The sequence below is a fragment of the Mobula birostris genome, chromosome 1, assembly GCF_030028105.1.
Source record: "Mobula birostris isolate sMobBir1 chromosome 1, sMobBir1.hap1, whole genome shotgun sequence".
Lineage (NCBI taxonomy): Eukaryota > Metazoa > Chordata > Chondrichthyes > Myliobatiformes > Myliobatidae > Mobula > Mobula birostris.
Window position 1 is genome coordinate 116,430,829 of NC_092370.1, and position 18,126 is coordinate 116,448,954.

At 39.5% G+C, this 18,126-nt stretch overlaps 1 protein-coding gene across 1 annotated transcript in view; it reads right to left on the reverse strand.

Moving 5' to 3' along the window:
- The window catches only part of LOC140204096 (eukaryotic translation initiation factor 3 subunit E-A), a 210,396-nt gene that overhangs the window by 28,180 nt on the left and 164,090 nt on the right, over nucleotides 1-18,126 (reverse strand). The window contains exon 10 of the mRNA XM_072270472.1: nucleotides 14,103-14,212. Coding sequence (XP_072126573.1) covers nucleotides 14,103-14,212 — 110 coding nt within the window. The remainder of the gene's footprint in view (nucleotides 1-14,102; nucleotides 14,213-18,126) is intronic.

An 18,126-nucleotide genomic window follows, 5' to 3' on the forward strand; every position in this document is an offset into this window, starting at 1 on the left:
TCAGAATCTTTGTGATATAAAAAGTACAAGTACCATCTGCACAACACAACACAGCTCTCAGCTAAAAGCCATTGTATTTCAGTAAAAATAGCGAAATCTGTTATCCTCTTGGAATATAGAATATCTTTATATACATTATTAAGCTTAATTTTCCCTGGCATATTTTATTAGAATAACTCAGGGCTTTATCGACAAAACTTCACAATGAGTCCTTCAATTTAAGTAGCATTGCTACACATTAGGGAGAAGGAAAGGATGTTGAAGCAGAACAGAGGCAGAGCAGCCACTGAGGCAGTAAAAACCTACACACAAGCCAGCTGGTTCAGAAACCAATATAACAGGGCATGGAAATCGCCTTCTTGTGTTAACTCACTGGTGAGACACATGAAAGTCCATAAAAGGAAGTGTGGAAAATGGTTGTTTATTTCCTAAATAAAATATTGCTTCCTTTGTAAATATGGAATAAATCTGGAGGCATAATCCAGTAGTAGTATTGCCTACAGCAGTACTGCATTGGAGAAACATCAACCAAATAAGGTGATTGCAACAAGTTTTAGCCAATGCATGCATTAATAGAAACTACCTTAAATACATTTCCACTAAATAGGATCTGATTAACAGTAATCTGTAATATGGGCATGTCAATGGTTGACTAACTCACCATACTGATTACTAGACAACTTTTACAGATAGTGCCAAACATTAACAAATGCTCTTTCACTTCACTAACGTGATACAGCAAGTAGTGAATACCCCAAGTGCATCTACTTACAAGTTCACGTGTAGAAAAGTCTGACATTGAAATCTCTGCTCCCTTCTGCTTGTTTGATAAATTGTGATCAAAAATAAAGACCACTCCTACTTTTCTTCAAATAATGCAAAGGGATCTTTTGCATTTGACAGCCAGGACTACGAACTACTCTCTCATATCTCATTTATAACGCAGCACTGTTTTCAGCACTAGAGTGTAGTATCTGCACAGATTAAAGACTCAAGTCTGATGTGAGATCACTCATTGTCAAGTCTAAAATTCCTGCAATGATTTGTTATGAGTCACTTCTACCATGGCACACCTACTTTATGTACTAGATACAAGTTATCTTCAAGTATTACCTTAAACCTCTTTATGCAGCTCCAATTAACCATACAACTAATAGATCATGTTGAACAATATTCAAACTGCTACTGGTAACTTTTACTTACATGGCTAATCCAGGTTCAGATTTAATAGTACACAAATGATGAAAGTGATAAATAAGGATATTCATGACCAACAGTTGCAAATATTTTAAATAATTTGACAGAACAAAATGAAGTGATACTACATAGCTTTTAACATGGCTTCCCAAAGATTAAAAAGGAAAAGCATATGTAACATATCAATCCCTCCCTCTGTCCCCAAATGTTACAGTAAGCTGCAAAAATAAAAGCAATGAACTGAGATATGGACAAGAAATTCCAAACGCTAGTTTAAGATATTCCAGATATTCTATGTAGTGAATCTCAATTTGACAAGGAAGTTTTTCACAAATGTCCATTCTTCTGCAATAATTCAGTGTCCAGTGATACAACAGCTGAATCTCACCTCAGCTGTACACTGGTTTCTCTCATTCATGGGAGCTGGCTTTAAGGCAGAATGCCAATACGTGCAGAACAACACCAATTTACACGTTCAACAAAAAAAAAATCAGGCGAGCTAAGTCAGCCAGAGCTTCAAATAAATCAAGGTCCGTCAACAGTTTTGCAGAAAATTTACATCCAATGCTTCTGTTAATGAATCTTTTATTTAACTGCAAGTTCTTTAGCCATGAAACGCTTGCGAAAGCATTGGCATTCCAACATCAGTCAACAAGAGGTAAAATTAATTCAAATAGTTTCTTTAACAAGGATGGTCTCAGCTGAGTTCTTCCAAAATGGGAGATGAAAATAAAAATTATTTCTCAACTTAACATCATTGGCTTTCAAAGAGCATTTTAACAAAAGCTCATTGAGTATTTAATTGGCTCTTCATATTCATCTTTGCCCATCTCCCCAAAAAAATCCTCTGACCATTAAGGAAACAAGATATCTGCATTTAAAAAAAACCAGCAGAGAGACAGATTCCAGTGTCCAACAGGTTCAGCTCAGTCTTTTGGCGAACACATTTCTTAGCTGTCCAAATTTCATTGCTGAGCTTGAGGCTTCTGGTAACATGGAATGAAATTTGCTCCTGTGAATAATGCTCAGTGATCCATAGCTAGAGTAAATGCTATCACCTAGCCTCAAGGCATGGTGGCCATCTCTTCTCCATTTCACAATAAAAGTATTTGTGGGATTCCATTTTTACTTCCTCTAGTGTTGAACACCTGCCATACAAGTCTGTAGATATGTATGGTTTAACTGCAAACTCAAAAAACATGTTCATTTCAAGCAGCAGCTCAATGATTTAAAAGGAAATTAATCTGATTATAATGCTTGCTAGAAAAGACCAACTTTGTTTGTAATTGAGCATATTAGTGCTATCACATAGCAGCTCGAGTCTGTAAGCTACTGGCAAGCACTCAGCAGCTTGGCAATTCTACTTGTCCTTAAAAGTCACATTTTAAAACAATTACTTTCTTATTTGAAGCATCTGACTAATTAAAGTGTTTGTGCAAACTGTGCTGCCCCTTTCTCAAGTTAACTGCAAGGCAAACAGTGAGTGTGGGACACTCTTTTGCCATGATGAGGCCACTCTCAGGGTGGAGGAGCAACACCCTCATATGCTGTCTAGGTAGCCTCCTACATGATGGCATGAACATTGATTTCTCCTTATGGTAATTCCCCCCCCCACCCTCTTCCCTCGTCTTCTGTTCCTCACTCTGCCCCTCCTTCTTCCCTTTCTCCCACGGACTCCTCTCTTATCAGATTCCTTCTTCTCCAACATTTTATCTTTGCCACCTACTTGGCTTCACCTATCACATACAAGATAGTCCTCCTATCCCTCCCCTCACCTTTTTAATCTGGCATCTTCCCCCCTTCTTTTCCAGTCCTGAAGAAGGGTCTCGACCCAAAATGTTGACCGTTTATTCAGCTCCATAAATTCTGCCTGACCTGCTGAGTTCCACTGACTTGTATGATGTAAATAAACAATATAAAGAAAGGAATAATGAGGTTAACTGCCCAAACAACTTCTCTTGAAAGCTTCTTTCCCTGACCAAATTTCATTTCCAATCCTTAGCTCGGTGTAATTTTTTGTCAGAATGATTTGGCTCTGTGAAATGCTTTTCAGTATGAGGAGAGATTGAATAGGCTAGACTTGCTTACACTCAAGTTTAGAGGAGTGAGAGGCAACCTCATGGAAACTTACAAAACTCTACAAGGATTGACATGGTGAATTCAGAGAAAATGTTGCCCCAGCTTATGAATCCAGAAACAGAGCGCATCGTTTCAGAACAAGGATTATGCTGTAATGTTTATGACTTGGAATGAGGAGAAATTTCTTCACACAGTGGTTTACTGTTGGAATAGTTGGGATATTTAGAGAGTCAAGGGATGTATAGATAGTGTTAGAAAATAGAGTTTGAGATGATGATTATCTATGATCTTACTGAGAGATGGAGCAGCTCAAAGTGCCAGATGGGCTACTCCTGCTTCTACTTGTAATATTCTTATGAGTGAGAATGACAACTTAAAAATCTCATGGCTATAAGCATTCCAGTTTAAATCAATCTAGATGAAGAACAAGTGCTCAACATCTTCACTTTGGCAAGTGTGTATTTCAATTTCCTTGTCTGTGCACAGTTCTGATGAGCTGGATGTTTTTATTATTCATCCCCAGTAGGATTAGTTCATGTTAAATTACAGAGCCTTAATAAAAACAAGGCAACATTCCTTCAATACCTCTATTCCAGTGTTCCTTAGGTCTACAGTAAAGACCGTGATAAAGATTTCCTGCCTCAGCAATCGGAGGATGCTGCAGTTTTAATTATCCTTCTTACTTAACAGCATTCAGAATTCTTTCACATATATTTGTACATCAAAATTCATTCCTTAAGAGTGGGAAATGTTTGCAGCATAAATCTTCCTTGGTTCTCTTACAATGTAATTTGCAGTGAATAGTTTCACCCTCTCTTCTTTTTAGTATTTGTGTTATTAATTTGAATTTTGATCTGTAGTAATTAAACTATTTTATAAATACATGAACAGCAAGTTGCTCTAACAAGGGCTCTAATAAGTGCAGTAAATATGAAGTAGAATCCTTAAGATATATAATGAACGATCAATTCAAAGAAGCATGACACTTTCTGATGCATTCTTGAGACCGTTTCTACCATGCACTCACAGTACTGTCAGATGTTATCAAAAAGAACAAATTTCTGATGGGGATTATGACTTTAATTGGATATCCAAGTATTAAATAACTACACAAAGATGAAACAGTCTCCCTCACTGCAACGCTTTGCAGTAGCAAATTAGATCTGCATCTGAACAGCACATTGTACCTTCTTGCAGAAATTGCACATGAACGCAAACAGTATGGATCCATGCACAGCTCAACAGATCATTAATCACATATGCATTTTGCCTTCTTAAAAGTTCACAAATTTGACAAATATTGGGCACCATCCAGACAACGACCCAAAGTTTCATACTCCACAATCTTGTACAATGTGCAATGCAGGAGACCAGAGATAATATCCAGGAATAGATCAGGCTCAGCTCATTTACAAAATGTGCCGTGGTCTTCACAACAGAAAGTTACTTAATTACTCACATACAACATCATACTGCAAATGCATTTTGTCACTTTGCCTCACTTGCAACTAAAAGGTGCTGCAATATGCAAAGAACACCTTTTGCACAAAAGCCTGTATTTATCTGATTATCTGTGAAAGAATTTAAGTTTTTGCAAAGCACTAATCAATTAATGTAGATAAAGGCAATTTACTTCATTGAGGTTTGTGAAACATGCCATCATCAATTTTATGCCTGCAAGCTTCCCTTCCTGACTTTCAAACTTGTGTACTGTGCAAAGAAAACAGTATGGATCCATGCTCCAGTAACTAACATAGTTTTGTGGCAGTTCAATAAAAAAAAATGGGGAACTGATCATTAATTGAAAAGCAGTACCAATTGATCAACAAGGTACCATCAATCCTGAATTTTGAGAAACCTGTTAATATTTCAGATGTCAGGTGTTTCTGTTTAAGGCCAGGTTTTACTCTGTAAGAATGAACTACAGATGTGCAAACCTGTGCTTACAGAACCTCATTAAAGAGAGAATTCTATCAGTGGTTTCTTGGAAGTGATTTATTTTCTTGTGTTAAGTTAATATGAAACAGGAGAACCATTCAACCAACTTGTTACCTTATCAATGGGAGCTCCCTGATAATCCGGAGCAGAACACCAAAAATAACTAACAATGAGATAACACATTCACAGATAATCTTGACTGTATAATAGAAACACCATCACTTCCCTTAAAATTTGTATGCGTCAGTGCATTTTTTTGTATTTGTCACAAACACCAATAATTTTGATTTTTGTCTGCAGATCGAAACAATACCAAATTAAAGCTAAAATGAATTCAGATTTGGATAACTTTTCTGCAATCCTTTTTTAAGAAAAAATGGTATTTGGAAATTTGCACTTTGCCCACTCTAGTTATAATACTGACATCATTTCTTAATCCACTTGAATAACAGCATCAGAAACAGAATCATATTTTCACAGAATACAGCTGGATCAGACCAAAGGTCTCGTGCGTATATCCGCATTAATCATGAGAAGAGTGACCACAAAGATGAGAGAACTGACTTAGTTGTCCAGATGGAATAATTTCAATAATAATGAGGAAATTAAGGATTTCTAGAGACTACATGGTTTATTGATGTACTTTATTAATAAGTGCATGCAACTCAGTGTCTCCCAGAAGATTTTTCATCAACTTGTCACAATGTACATTTAGCCTCTGGTTGTAAATTGGCAGTGACACATCAGGTTTTAAATGAGAAATTTTTAAAACTTCATTTCGGAAGCACATGATGATTCTTGAGAGGGAATGTTAAATTTATAGCAATACTATATCTTCTGATTAACTATAAAGAATCACCGTCTGCGTGAGATGATGGGACTTTTGAGACTTTTTACTGTGCCCATGGTCTGTTCTTTATCAAATTACGGTATTGCTTTGCACTGTTGTAACTATATGTTATAATTATGTGGTTTTGGTCAGTTTTTCAGTCGGTTTGTCTTGTGTTTCTGTGATATCATTCTGGAGAAACACGGTATCATTTCTTAATGCATGTATTACTAAATGACAATAAAAGAGGACTGTGTGCCCTCATAATCTAATCTAATCTAATCCCAGACCTAAAACCACTCAAACAGTTAATCACACGTGAAATTGAGGAACTCCATATTGCCTGATTTGTTGAGTTCCTCAACTGCTTGGTGTCTGTTGCTCAAGATTTTCAGCATCTCTTCTGTCTACCGTTTAAGATCATGATTGCCTGGAGAATAATCCTGAAAGAAATGTAAATGCCTAAAATAGCTGAAACAGTTAACATCCCTCAATGAAGACTTTTATAAACTACAACAACAACAACAGCAGCCATATTGGTGTTTGCCAGTACTGACCTCTAACTGGTAAATTCTTATATTTCCACTCAGACAACTGTCAAAACTCTGTTGCATGTGACTGTTCTGTTCAGCCTTTGCCTTGATTTGGTCATTTATAACTTTGCACTCTTATGGTAAATCTTAACTTGTGATTTACAGTTCAGCAGCATTTATCTACCATCAGGGCGGGATTACTTAAGGCCAGCTGTCAAAATTGCCAAGGTGCTGCATGATATGCTCCATCCAGTATACTAATGCTATTAGATTCTGACAACATTCAGCTTATCCCACCCAGTCAATGGCTGATGCATAGATGCACAAGTATGCATTAATATCAGAGACATGCAATTATGTGACACTGAAATTTAATGTTAGGCATTCCACTGCTCAGCTTTTGAGGGAAAAAGTGACTAATGGTATCCTTTTGGTCTTTGTAGAATACCTCAAAGCAGGTGGTGTAAAATGGCATTTCTTCTAGTTCAAAGAAAGGTCATTCACCTCCATGTGACTGCTTGGGGGAAAAAAATCACTACTTGTAGCATAGTACTATTGCAGATAGTTGGTAATGGAAAGATACACAGTAGCAGACATCCCACCTCTCCCGGAAGTTCCAGGAGTCTCCCGCATATTAATAGCGGCTCCCTAATGCCCGCAATTTATATACAATGTCCCGGAAATCACTTTTTTTTTGAGAGCGAGCGAGCGAGAGTGTGAGAGAGACCATGAGAGCGACAGAGAGAGAGAGAGAGAGAGAGAGAGACACCGCGGGAGTGAGAGAGAGCAAGCACGAGAGCCCGAGTGAGAGAGAGAGAGAGAGAGAGAGAGCGCGAGCCAGCGCACATGCGCGCCATGGCAGAGTTTTCCAAAAAAAAGAAAATATAAAATGTACATCACCCCAGACTACACTAAAGTGTACCCCTGCCTAATAGGGGTCAAAAATAATGACAGTGTTGCTCGCTGCACTGTTTGCAACAGTGACTTTTCTATTGCCTGTGGTGGGTTAAGACTGTAAAAGACATGTTGAGGTGAGATTAACAGGTGTCATTCGTTCATTAGCAATAGCTAACATTATTTAAACTAGCTGGCTAGCTGCTAAGGAGCTACTCTATTGCAGACATCCCACCTCTCCCGGAAGCTCTGGGAGTCTCCTGCAAATTGATGGTGCTACCTCCCTGAAATGAGTTTTTGCGGGGTGGGATATCTGCAGTAGTTCCATGTACAAGCTTTATTTATATTTTGGCACCTAAAATGCGTTGTACTAAACAGTTTCAGAAATTTCTGTAGCTGATATTACCTATTTACAATGGAGATACAAGATAGACTGCTGATGATGGAAGTCTGGAGCAACACACAAAAATGCTGGAAGAATTCAATCAGTCAGACAGGATTTACTTAGGGAAATGGACAGTCGACATTTTGTAGCCCGACCTTCGTTCAGGACTGGGAAGAAAGAGGGGAATTAGCCAGTATATAAAGGTGGGGTAGAGGTAGAGCAAGAGCTAGCAGGTGATAAGTGGATCATGATGCGAAGGAAAAGACAGGCAGGTAGAGGAGGGGGAGAGAGTGGAAAATAATGTAAGGGAACAAAATGGAATCTGATAGGAGAGGACAGTGGATTATGGAATATGGGAAGGAAGTGAGAAAGGGAATTAAAGGGTGCAATGAGTAGGCAATGGGCAGATCGAGAAAGCGGAGGGGTAATCAGGAATGGTTGAATAAGGGAAAAGGAAGGGGTGGGGTCAGAGGCGAGTGGTACTGCAAGCTGAAGAAATCAATGTTCATAACATCAGGTTGGGACACTAGCAAGGGAGAATATGAGGTGATATTCCTCTCATCTGCACTTGGCCTCAAATTTGAAGTAGAGGAGGCTGTGGACAAACACGTTGTCATAGAAATGGTAAATGGAATTAACATGGCTAGCCACAGAGCGATCACCACCATTTTGGCAGATGGAGTGGAGATGATGATGATGATGATGATAATATCATCATCATCATCATCCTCCCCCTCCCCTCCCCCCTCCCCCTCCTCCTCCCCCCCTCCTCCTCCTCCCCCCCTCCTCCTCCTCCCCCCCTCCTCCTCCTCCCCCCCTCCTCTTCCCCCCCTCCTCTCTTCTTCTTCTTCTTCTTCTGTTGTTTTATGGCGGTTGGCAAACCAGCTTTTAGGTGCATTACCGCCACCTGCTAGACTGGAGTGTGGATCGTTGGATAAACAGAAGGGAAAAGAATTGCATTCCCTAAATTCTATATAATAAACCTGAATCTTTCAGATACTTCATGATACGGATCTGTATTTCTCTTGAATTCCCACTTAAAATGTCTTCTATATCCACATCAGTTTTTGTTTGTTTATCTTAAGCGCTCCTATCATCTTCACTCTTTCTTTTTGATACTTCTTACGTTTTATCAATACATGTTCAACTGCTTCTGGATGATTACAGTGTGGAGATACTCAATGAAGCACTCACCAATATAAATGAGGCTGCACCAGGAATACCGGATGCAGTAAGTGACCCTGATGGACTCACAAGTGAAGGACTGCCTCATCTTGAAGCTCTGTTGGGATCCTGAAAGTTGGTGAAGGGAAGTTGTAGAGGCAGGTCTAAATGCTTAGTGCTACATCTATTTGCATTGGACAAGAAAATGATCAATTTCAATCGTTTCTCATGAGCCAATTCAAACAGAGGTCTCAAGCAAGTACTGATCCTTCCCTCACTCACAAAGACCCTCTTCATGTGAGAATAATCTCAAGATTCACTGAGGATACGTACATATACAAGCAAAACAATCTCAGAATGCACGCACTTTTGCACAGGTGTGTAACCACTAAGTAAGATTCTGACAATGAACCTACAACTTATGGATAATTTACTAGCCTTTAATTGCTTTCAGCATATTACAAGCAGTTATTAACAGCTTGGATTCTCATAAGGAGAACTTACAAGGGCCTTAGATTAGCCAGATGAGCAAATGAAGTATTATGTCTGTCCTCCAGGCTAGGCATGAGCAATTCCATATTACATCCAGTGAGCATGTGTCATACGCAGTGTTTTGTACAAATGAGATATAGCCAAAAGATAACCACAAAACACACTCCCAATTAAGGATATTTCTGACTTGAACCATAAAGTTGCTGTTTTGTCTTCAACCTACAAACTTTCACAATCACACAATGATGTTAACCTAATGTAGCTGGCAATGTGCATTGGGAGGGAGGAAAGAACTGGGCATGTTTTCCTGCTGTGCTTAGTGCACGTTCTGCTTTGTTGTGCTCTGTGTTGCACTGCCAAGCATTCTGGCCATGCTATGTTGGTGCTGGAATGTGTGGCAACACTTGCAGGCTGCCCCCAGCACATCTTTGGCTGTGTAGGCTAACGGAAATGACATTTCACTATATATTTTGATGTACATATTACAAGTAAATATAAATCTGAATCAGAAGTGGGTTAAGAGAGGGATGGGAAATGTAGGTTGGAACTTGGTTCAAATATACACAGCTTTCAAGTCAGGTTGTGTGAATCGGGCAAGAGATGGCAAACAGCACACTAGTTAGTTATACTGAAGAATTAAATCCTATAACCCCCAAGAAGTGAGTGGTTCAGGATCAGCTCTGCTGTTTTGCATGATATGATATTCTATAATCACAGCTCCATCTTTCAGCTAGACACAAGCAAAAGACAAGAATCCATATTCAACAAAGTATCCCTGGAGCTGGAACATTCCACATCATTTGAAAAAGACAAACTTCTGCAAAAAGAAACTACTCAGGTGGCTTTAATTGCAAAGATTTTGGCAATAAAGCATCAAATTATTTTTCAAAAGAAATATCTATTCCAAATATGGCAAGATTGATTAATTCATACATGTTGGGGAACTTCTCACCTAATCCATTAACTTGGGTAACAGACTGACACCCAGCTGAATCCTCCAAGAACTAAAGAATTTCTTCAGGAATTTTAATCCAATATTTTAAAATATTTTACTGCTCCCTTAGCCTACAAAATACATGTGTGACTGACTAAAGAGCCATTACTTGTAGAAGTGTTTCTCACAAATGTCTAGTAACTTATACAAACATACATGCTTCAAAAACCATTACTAATAAGCAGTAGAATTGAAACAAATAGACACTGACACTGTGGGGCCCTGCTCTCCTCAGAGATATTCAAATACATGAGCTGCTCTGCTAGGCATTTAATGGTCTTATGAATTTTTAAAAAGTAAAATACAAAAACAATTGAGTGAACTCAGCCTTTTCTCCTTGGAGCGACGGAGGATCAGAGGTGACCTGGTAGAGGTGTAAAAGGTAATGAGAGGTATTGATTGTGTGGATAGACAGAGGCTTTTCCCCAGGGCTGAAATGGCTAGCACAAGAGGGCATTATTTTGAGGTGCTTGGAAGTAGGTACAGAGGAAATGTCAGGGGTAAATTTTTTTTTTATGCGGAGAGTGGTGAGTGCGTGGATTGGGCTGCCGGTGGAGGCGGAAACGATAGGGTCTTTTAAGAGGCTCCTGGATAGGTACATGGAGCTTAGAAAAGTAGAGGGCTATGGGTAAAGCCTAGGTAGTTCTAAGGTAGGGACATGTTCGGCACAGCTTTGTGGGCCGTAGGGCCTGTATTGTGCTGTACGTTTTCTATGTTTCCACAATAACCTTTAGAGATTTTTCACAGGCTGTGTTATCTGTGCTATCTTCTGCTTTCTAAACAAATTACAATCACCATAAATAATAATTGTCATTTTCACCACTGCCATATACGTGGCTCGGTATTTTTATTAAGCATGCTTTGAGCTTATTTTTACTTAACAGATTTCTTGATACTAAAAACTATTCTACTTCCCAGTGCAACCCCCAGAACACTAGTTAACAAGGAGCCAACAGGTTTTGTTTCAGTAGCCAAATGCATGTTAATCATTAGTTAAACAATTGCTCTCAATATGTTCAAATAGTATGTGTATTCTGCGGTATCAAACAGTGCCAAACAAGCAACTATTATACCAAATATTACAAACAAGTCACAAGTCTGCTGGAATGGCTACAGCTCTTCCGTCAGCTCCAAGGGAAAATAAGAATATATTTTATTCGAATAGATACACATGCACACTGAGTGGTTTTTAAGGAAACTTCGACAAAAATAAAATTCTAGTAAATTTCTTGTATTATTCACCATTAAAAAATTAAGAAGATTCCACACTTTTATTTAAAACAAACCACAATCAACTCTATAGGTTGACAGAAAGATTTTCTTTGTTCTTTTCAGGATTTCAGCTTCCAATCAAAAATTATCATCTATTGACGGGTGGGTGAGGAGGTGTTTGCTGCCTTAAGCCTACACACTAGCATCCTAAGGTTCAATTTCCCATTACACTATCTTTCATATCATCATGTTGCAACAGATTTCATATTCTTAGCTATCTGACATTGGAAAATTTAAATTTATAAGCCTGAGCGTCATGTACAGTGGCTATAAAAAGTATTCCCCCCCCATCGGAAGTTTTCATGTTTTATTGTTTTACAGCATTGAATCACAGTGGATTTTATTTGGCTTTTGTGACACTGAGCAACAGAAAAATTGTTTGAGGATGTGACAAAACACATTGATGAAGGTAGAGCAGTAGATGTAGTGTATCTGGATTTCAGCGAGGCATTTGAATAGGTACCCCATGCAAGGCTTATTGAGAAAGTAAGGAGTCATGGGATCCAACGGGAAATTGCTTTGTGGATCCAGAATTGGCTTGCCCACAGAGTGGTTGTAGACGGGTCATATTCCACATGGAGGTCGGTCACCAGTGGTGTGCCTCTGGGAACTGTTCTGGGACCACTACTCTTTGTGATTTTTATAAATGACCTGAATGAAGAAGTGGAGGAATTGGTTAGTAAATTTGTTGATGACACAAGGTTGGAGGTGTTGTGGATAGTGTGGAGGGCTGTCAGAGGTTACAGCAGGACATTGATAGGATGCAAAAATGGGCTGAGAATTGGCAGATGGAGTTCAACCCAGATAAGTGTGAGGTGGTTCATTTTGGTAGGTCAAATATGATGACAGAATATAGTATTAATGGCGAGACTCTTGGCAGTGTGAAGGATCAGAGAGATCTTGGGGTCCGAGTCCATAGGACACTCAAAGATGCTGTGCAGGTTGACTCTGTGGTTAAGAAAATATACAGTGCATTGGACTTCATCAATCGTGGGATGAGTTCAAGAGCCGAGAGGTAATGTTGCAGCTATATAGTACCCCACTTGGAGTACCATGTTCAGTTCTGGTCACCTCACTACAGGAAGGATGTGGAAACCATAGAAAGGGTGTAGAGGAGATTTGCAAGGATGTTGCCTGGATTGGGGAGCATGCCTTATGAGAATAGGTTGAGTGAACTCGACCTTTTCTCCTTGAAGCGACGGAGGATGAGAGGTGACCTGATAGAGGTGTGTAAGATGATAAGAGGCATCGATCGTGTGGATAGTCAGAGGCTTTTTTTCAGGGCTGAAATGGTTGTCACAAGAGGACACATGTTTAAGGTGCTGGGGAGTAGGTACAGAGGAAATGTCAGGGGTAAGTTGTTTTACGTAGAGAGTGGTGAATGCGTGGAATGGGCTGCTGGCAGCGGTGGTGGAGGCCGATACGATAAGGTCTTTTAAGAGACGTTTGGATAGGTACATGGAACTTAGAAAAATAGAGGGTTATGGGTAAGCCTAGTAATTTCTAAGGTAGGGACATGTTTGGCATAAATTTGTGGGCCGAAGGGCCTGTATTGTGCTGTAGGTTTTCTATGTTTCTATATCTGAGGTCCCAAAGGAAACTAGTCACAACATGTTGGAACCATTCTGGAAGAAAGAATTTTGAAAACAGAGCAGATGCAAAGGTGAGAAGTTTGAGCACAAGAGATCTGAAATCACAAGTTTCATTCAAAATCCTATCTATATCAGACAATGCATCTCAAAAAGAATGAGGCAGATGCACAAAGTGCCAGAGTATCTCCAATGAATCTCACTTAAAGTGCAGAAACATGAATTCTCTCAAACTCCACTGGTTTAGTCAACTGGTTCAGAAATTATTTGAACAGTAGTAAACATCTCAGAACTACATAGACAGTTAATATTTATTCAAACAAAACTTAAACACAAGGTCCCATGACCACTATCCACTTAATTTGCATTTCCATCAGTTAAACTGATCAGTTGAAGTTAGAGTATTACTCAAGCATCATTCAAAAGACTGGCCATTACTGGGTTCTGGGAGTTGAAAAAACAAAATTCTGGAAACACTCATCTTGACAGGCTGCAGCTGCAGAGAAACAAACCAGATGAATGTTTCAACTCTGAGACCCTTATTCAAAATTGGGAAAGGGTAGTTTCCAGTTCTGATGAATGGTGTTAGACCCAAAGCATTTACAAGTTTCCCCTTCCACAGATACTGTTGAGTGTTTTCAGCATTTTCTGTTTCCTTGTCTAGAGGAGCTCACGGTAAGATCATGATTTAAGTAACTTGCTTCTACACAAGCTGGTGATTAAGAGGCATCTGTACCTGATGCTAATGCACTGATGAATACGACAAAATGTCTCAAAGATAAAGAGCCGGGCATTCTCTATGAAGTCCTCAAGGCAGGCCACCAAGAAGAAATCATTCACAAGCACCTGAAATGAGAATATATATATATACATAGATAAATAATCAATGAAAATTCCACAATAAACTATTAAAATAGCAAATAACATGTGTTTTACACAGCCCTCTTTCACTACATTTGTAGTAGTTTGCAATACATCCTTATCTGAAGTGATTCTCATCTTGGAACATCAGCCCAAAAAAAATCAAGTTTCTACATAGCAGCAAAGAACAGAAAGATTTAGGGCAACTCTGTGGGTGTTGGTAACACAAGCAGAAAAATTGTTAACCAGCAAAAGCACATCTGTAAGCAAAACTATTCATTTTGGAAACCAGCAAGAGAGTTCTGCCCTTAGTAAGATTAGCTGTTAGATAAAGGGAGAAATAAAATTCTTTTAAGTATTGTTTTATTCTCCTGAACAGATTGATACAGATGGATTTCAAACTTATCAATATCAACACAAAATTCTCACCAGCCAATCTAAGATGATTTTAAGATGGTACTGACAAGTGGGTACTCTTTGCATGTAGCTCCAAAGGGAATCATCAAATATTCTCATTTAGGATCACTACAGCTGAAATCCACAGTCAGAGACATGGGTATTTTAGTGAAAACATCATTTTAAGATGCTTTTAAAAATCTATCATCTTCTATCAGCAGACCCTGGACTATAGCATCAGGTCATGAGTACAATTCCTCTTTAAGAAAAAGAAGGTGTTGAAATGCAGGGCCCTTAGATCCCCATTCCCTACTATCCTACTGGTAAATGTATAGTCTCTGGAAGATAAAATTGAAGACTTCAGAACAAGATTGCAGAGAACTAAAGGGACATGAGGGACTGCTGTGTAATTTGCTTGCAGGAAACATGGCTCCCTTGCCCAATCTCCCGCCATTTTGTATGCAGCTCTGCAGCCCGAGGGCTTCGCCTCACTGCCAAGACAGGACAGCCAAGCCTTTTAAAGGCAGAGGAGGGAAATTATGCTTCATGATTAACTCATTGTGGTGCACAGGTGTCAGTTCCTCCTCAGTCCTGCTCATCTGACCTGCAACATCTAGCAGTCAAGTGTCTTCCATTTTATCTGCTAAAGGAGCTTACTGCCATCATCCTGGCTGCAGTGTACATTCCACCCTTAGCCAATGTCAGGCAGGCACTAGAGGAGCTGAGCATTGTGATCTGCAGTCATGAAAAAGGGCACTGATACTTTCCCTATCATCGTGGGGGATTTCAACCAGGTCAGCTTGAGAAAGTCACATATCAACTACCAACAAAATATCACCTGTGGACCCAGAGGAGCAAACACACTTAACCATTGTTACACCACCATCAGAAATGCTTACCATGACATCAAACACCTGCACTTTATAAAGTTTGATTACATCTCTGCTCAGCACACAGCGATCATAGTACCAGTGGTGAAGACCAACAAGGGATGGTCACAGCAGATGGAGGAACATTTACAGCACTACTATGAGCTGCCTTCAAATTTGAATTAATATGTCAGGTTGTTACTCACTTCATCAAGACTTGTGTATATGAGTGTGTGCCTTCAAAAATATACTGGATATACCCAAACCAAAAGCCGTGGATGAACCAAGAGAATCGTAGACTGCTGGGGACTAGATCTGTGGCACTTAAGACAAGTTATCTAGAAAAGGTACAACCTATAGAAGGCTATTTTGTGAATAAGCAATTCTGATTGAAGTTAGGAACAGGAGCAGATGCACCATCAGTTCTGGCAGAGTTTGCAGGCCATTACTTCCTACAAGGCGAAACTTAGCATCATAAACATCTGAAGTGCTTCACTCTCAAATGAGCTGAACACCTTTTTGCATGCTTTGAAAGAGAATAATACTAAACCTGTGTGAACCCCTGCACCATCTGGTAACACTGTGATCTCTGTTTCGGAGGTAGACATTAAAACATCTTTCAAGAGGTCAAACACACGCGTCAGGACCTGATGGTGTACCTAGTAGGCCACTGAAAACCTGTGCCAACCAACTGGCGAGGGCATTCAAGGGCATCTTCAATTTCTCACTGCTTTAGTAGGAGATTCCCAGCTGCTTCAAAAGGGTGACAGTCATACCAGTGCCCAAGAAGAGCAGAGTGAGCTGCCACAATGACTATTGCCCAGTTGTACTCACATCTGCTATGAAATGCCTTGAGGGGTTGGTTATGGCCAGAATCAACTCTTGCCTAAGCAAGGACCTGGACTTGCTGCAATTTGTCTATTACCACAATAGGAATAACTATGCCAGGCTGCTGTCTTTTGATTACAGTTCAACCTTCAACACCATCATCAATATGCTCCAAAACTTGGACCTCTGTACCTTCCTCTGCAAACAGATCTTTAACTTCCTCATCAGTAGACCAAAGTTAGTACAGACCGGAAATAAGATCTCCTTGCTGACAAGCAACACTGATGCACCTCAAGAATGCGTACTTAGCCCATTACTCTACTCTACCTACACCCATGACTGTGTGACTAGGCACAGCTCAACGCCAACTATACATTTGCCAATGACACAAGACGTTTTTTTTTGCGCAGAGTGGTGAGTGCGTGGAATGAGCTGCCAGCAGCGGTGGTGGAGGTCGAAACGATAGGATTGTTTAAGAGACTCCTGGATGGATACATAGAGGTTAGAAAAATAGAGGGCTATGGGTAAGCCTTGGTAGTTCTAAGGTAAGGACATGTTCGGCACAGCTTTGTGGGCCGAAGGGCCTGTATTGTGCTGTAGGTTTTCTGTGTTTCTATGTTACCCAGTTGTCAGAATTTCAGATGGTGATGAGGAGGCACAGAGGAGTGAGACAGATCAGCTGGTTGAGTGGTGTCACAAAAACAACCTTGCACTCAACATCATTAAGACCAAGGATCTGATTGTGGACTTCAGGAATCAGAAGTCGAGGAAAAATACAGCAGTCCCCATTGAGGGATCAGCAGTGGAAAGAGTGAGCAGCTTCAAGTTCCTAGATGTCAACATCATGAAGATCTATTCTTGACCTAACATACTGACAACATTATAAAGAAGGCATAACGGCGGCTATATTTCATTAGGAGTTTGAAGAGACTTGGTATGTCAACAGACTCAGCAAATTTCTACAGATGTATCATGGACAGCATTCTAATCATTTGTTATGAAAGGGTCAATGCACAGGATTGGAAAAAGCTGAATAAAGTTGTAAACTCAGCCAGCTCCATCATGGACATTAGCCTCCCAGCACTGAGGACATTTGAAAAGGCGATGCCACAAAAAGGTTGCATCCTTCATTAAGGACATGCTTTCTTTTCTTTGCAAGCATCAAGGAGGAGGTACAAGAGCCAGAAGACATTCACTCAATATTTTGGGAACAGCTTCTTCCTCTCCATCATCATATTTCTGAATGGTCAATGAATCCATGTATACTCGCTCACTATTTTTTGTTTTCTTTTTGTACTACTTATCCCCTTTAATTTTATATATACTGTATATATATTTTCTTACTGTAATTTAAAAGACTTTTAAAAATTACTCTGGTTGCACAGTACTGCTGCCCCAAAACAGCAAATTTCACAACATATGCCAATGATATTAAACCTGACTTAGAATCTGATTCTGATTCTGAAGCAGCAGCTGGGGTTCACTGGCCAAATGCCAGCATATGCAATAGTGTTTAAATGAAAAATAATCCAAAAGTTAGATATCAATGTTATAAAAAAATTCACGGGGTCTTGCTATAGGAATAACCCGAGTTACAGCCTCTTTCAATTTTGTAATGGTCAGAGAAAGGTAAAGTCAGCTCAAGAAGGCAAATGCCAAATGGTTCTTTGGGTGTGATGCCTGACATATGCTGTAGCTTATTATTTAATACTTAATTTCGTACCTTTTCCATCATTCTTCTTTATCACAGTGCTTATTAACTGGCCAACAACTTTACCTATCACTTATCTGCTCTAAGCAAGGAGT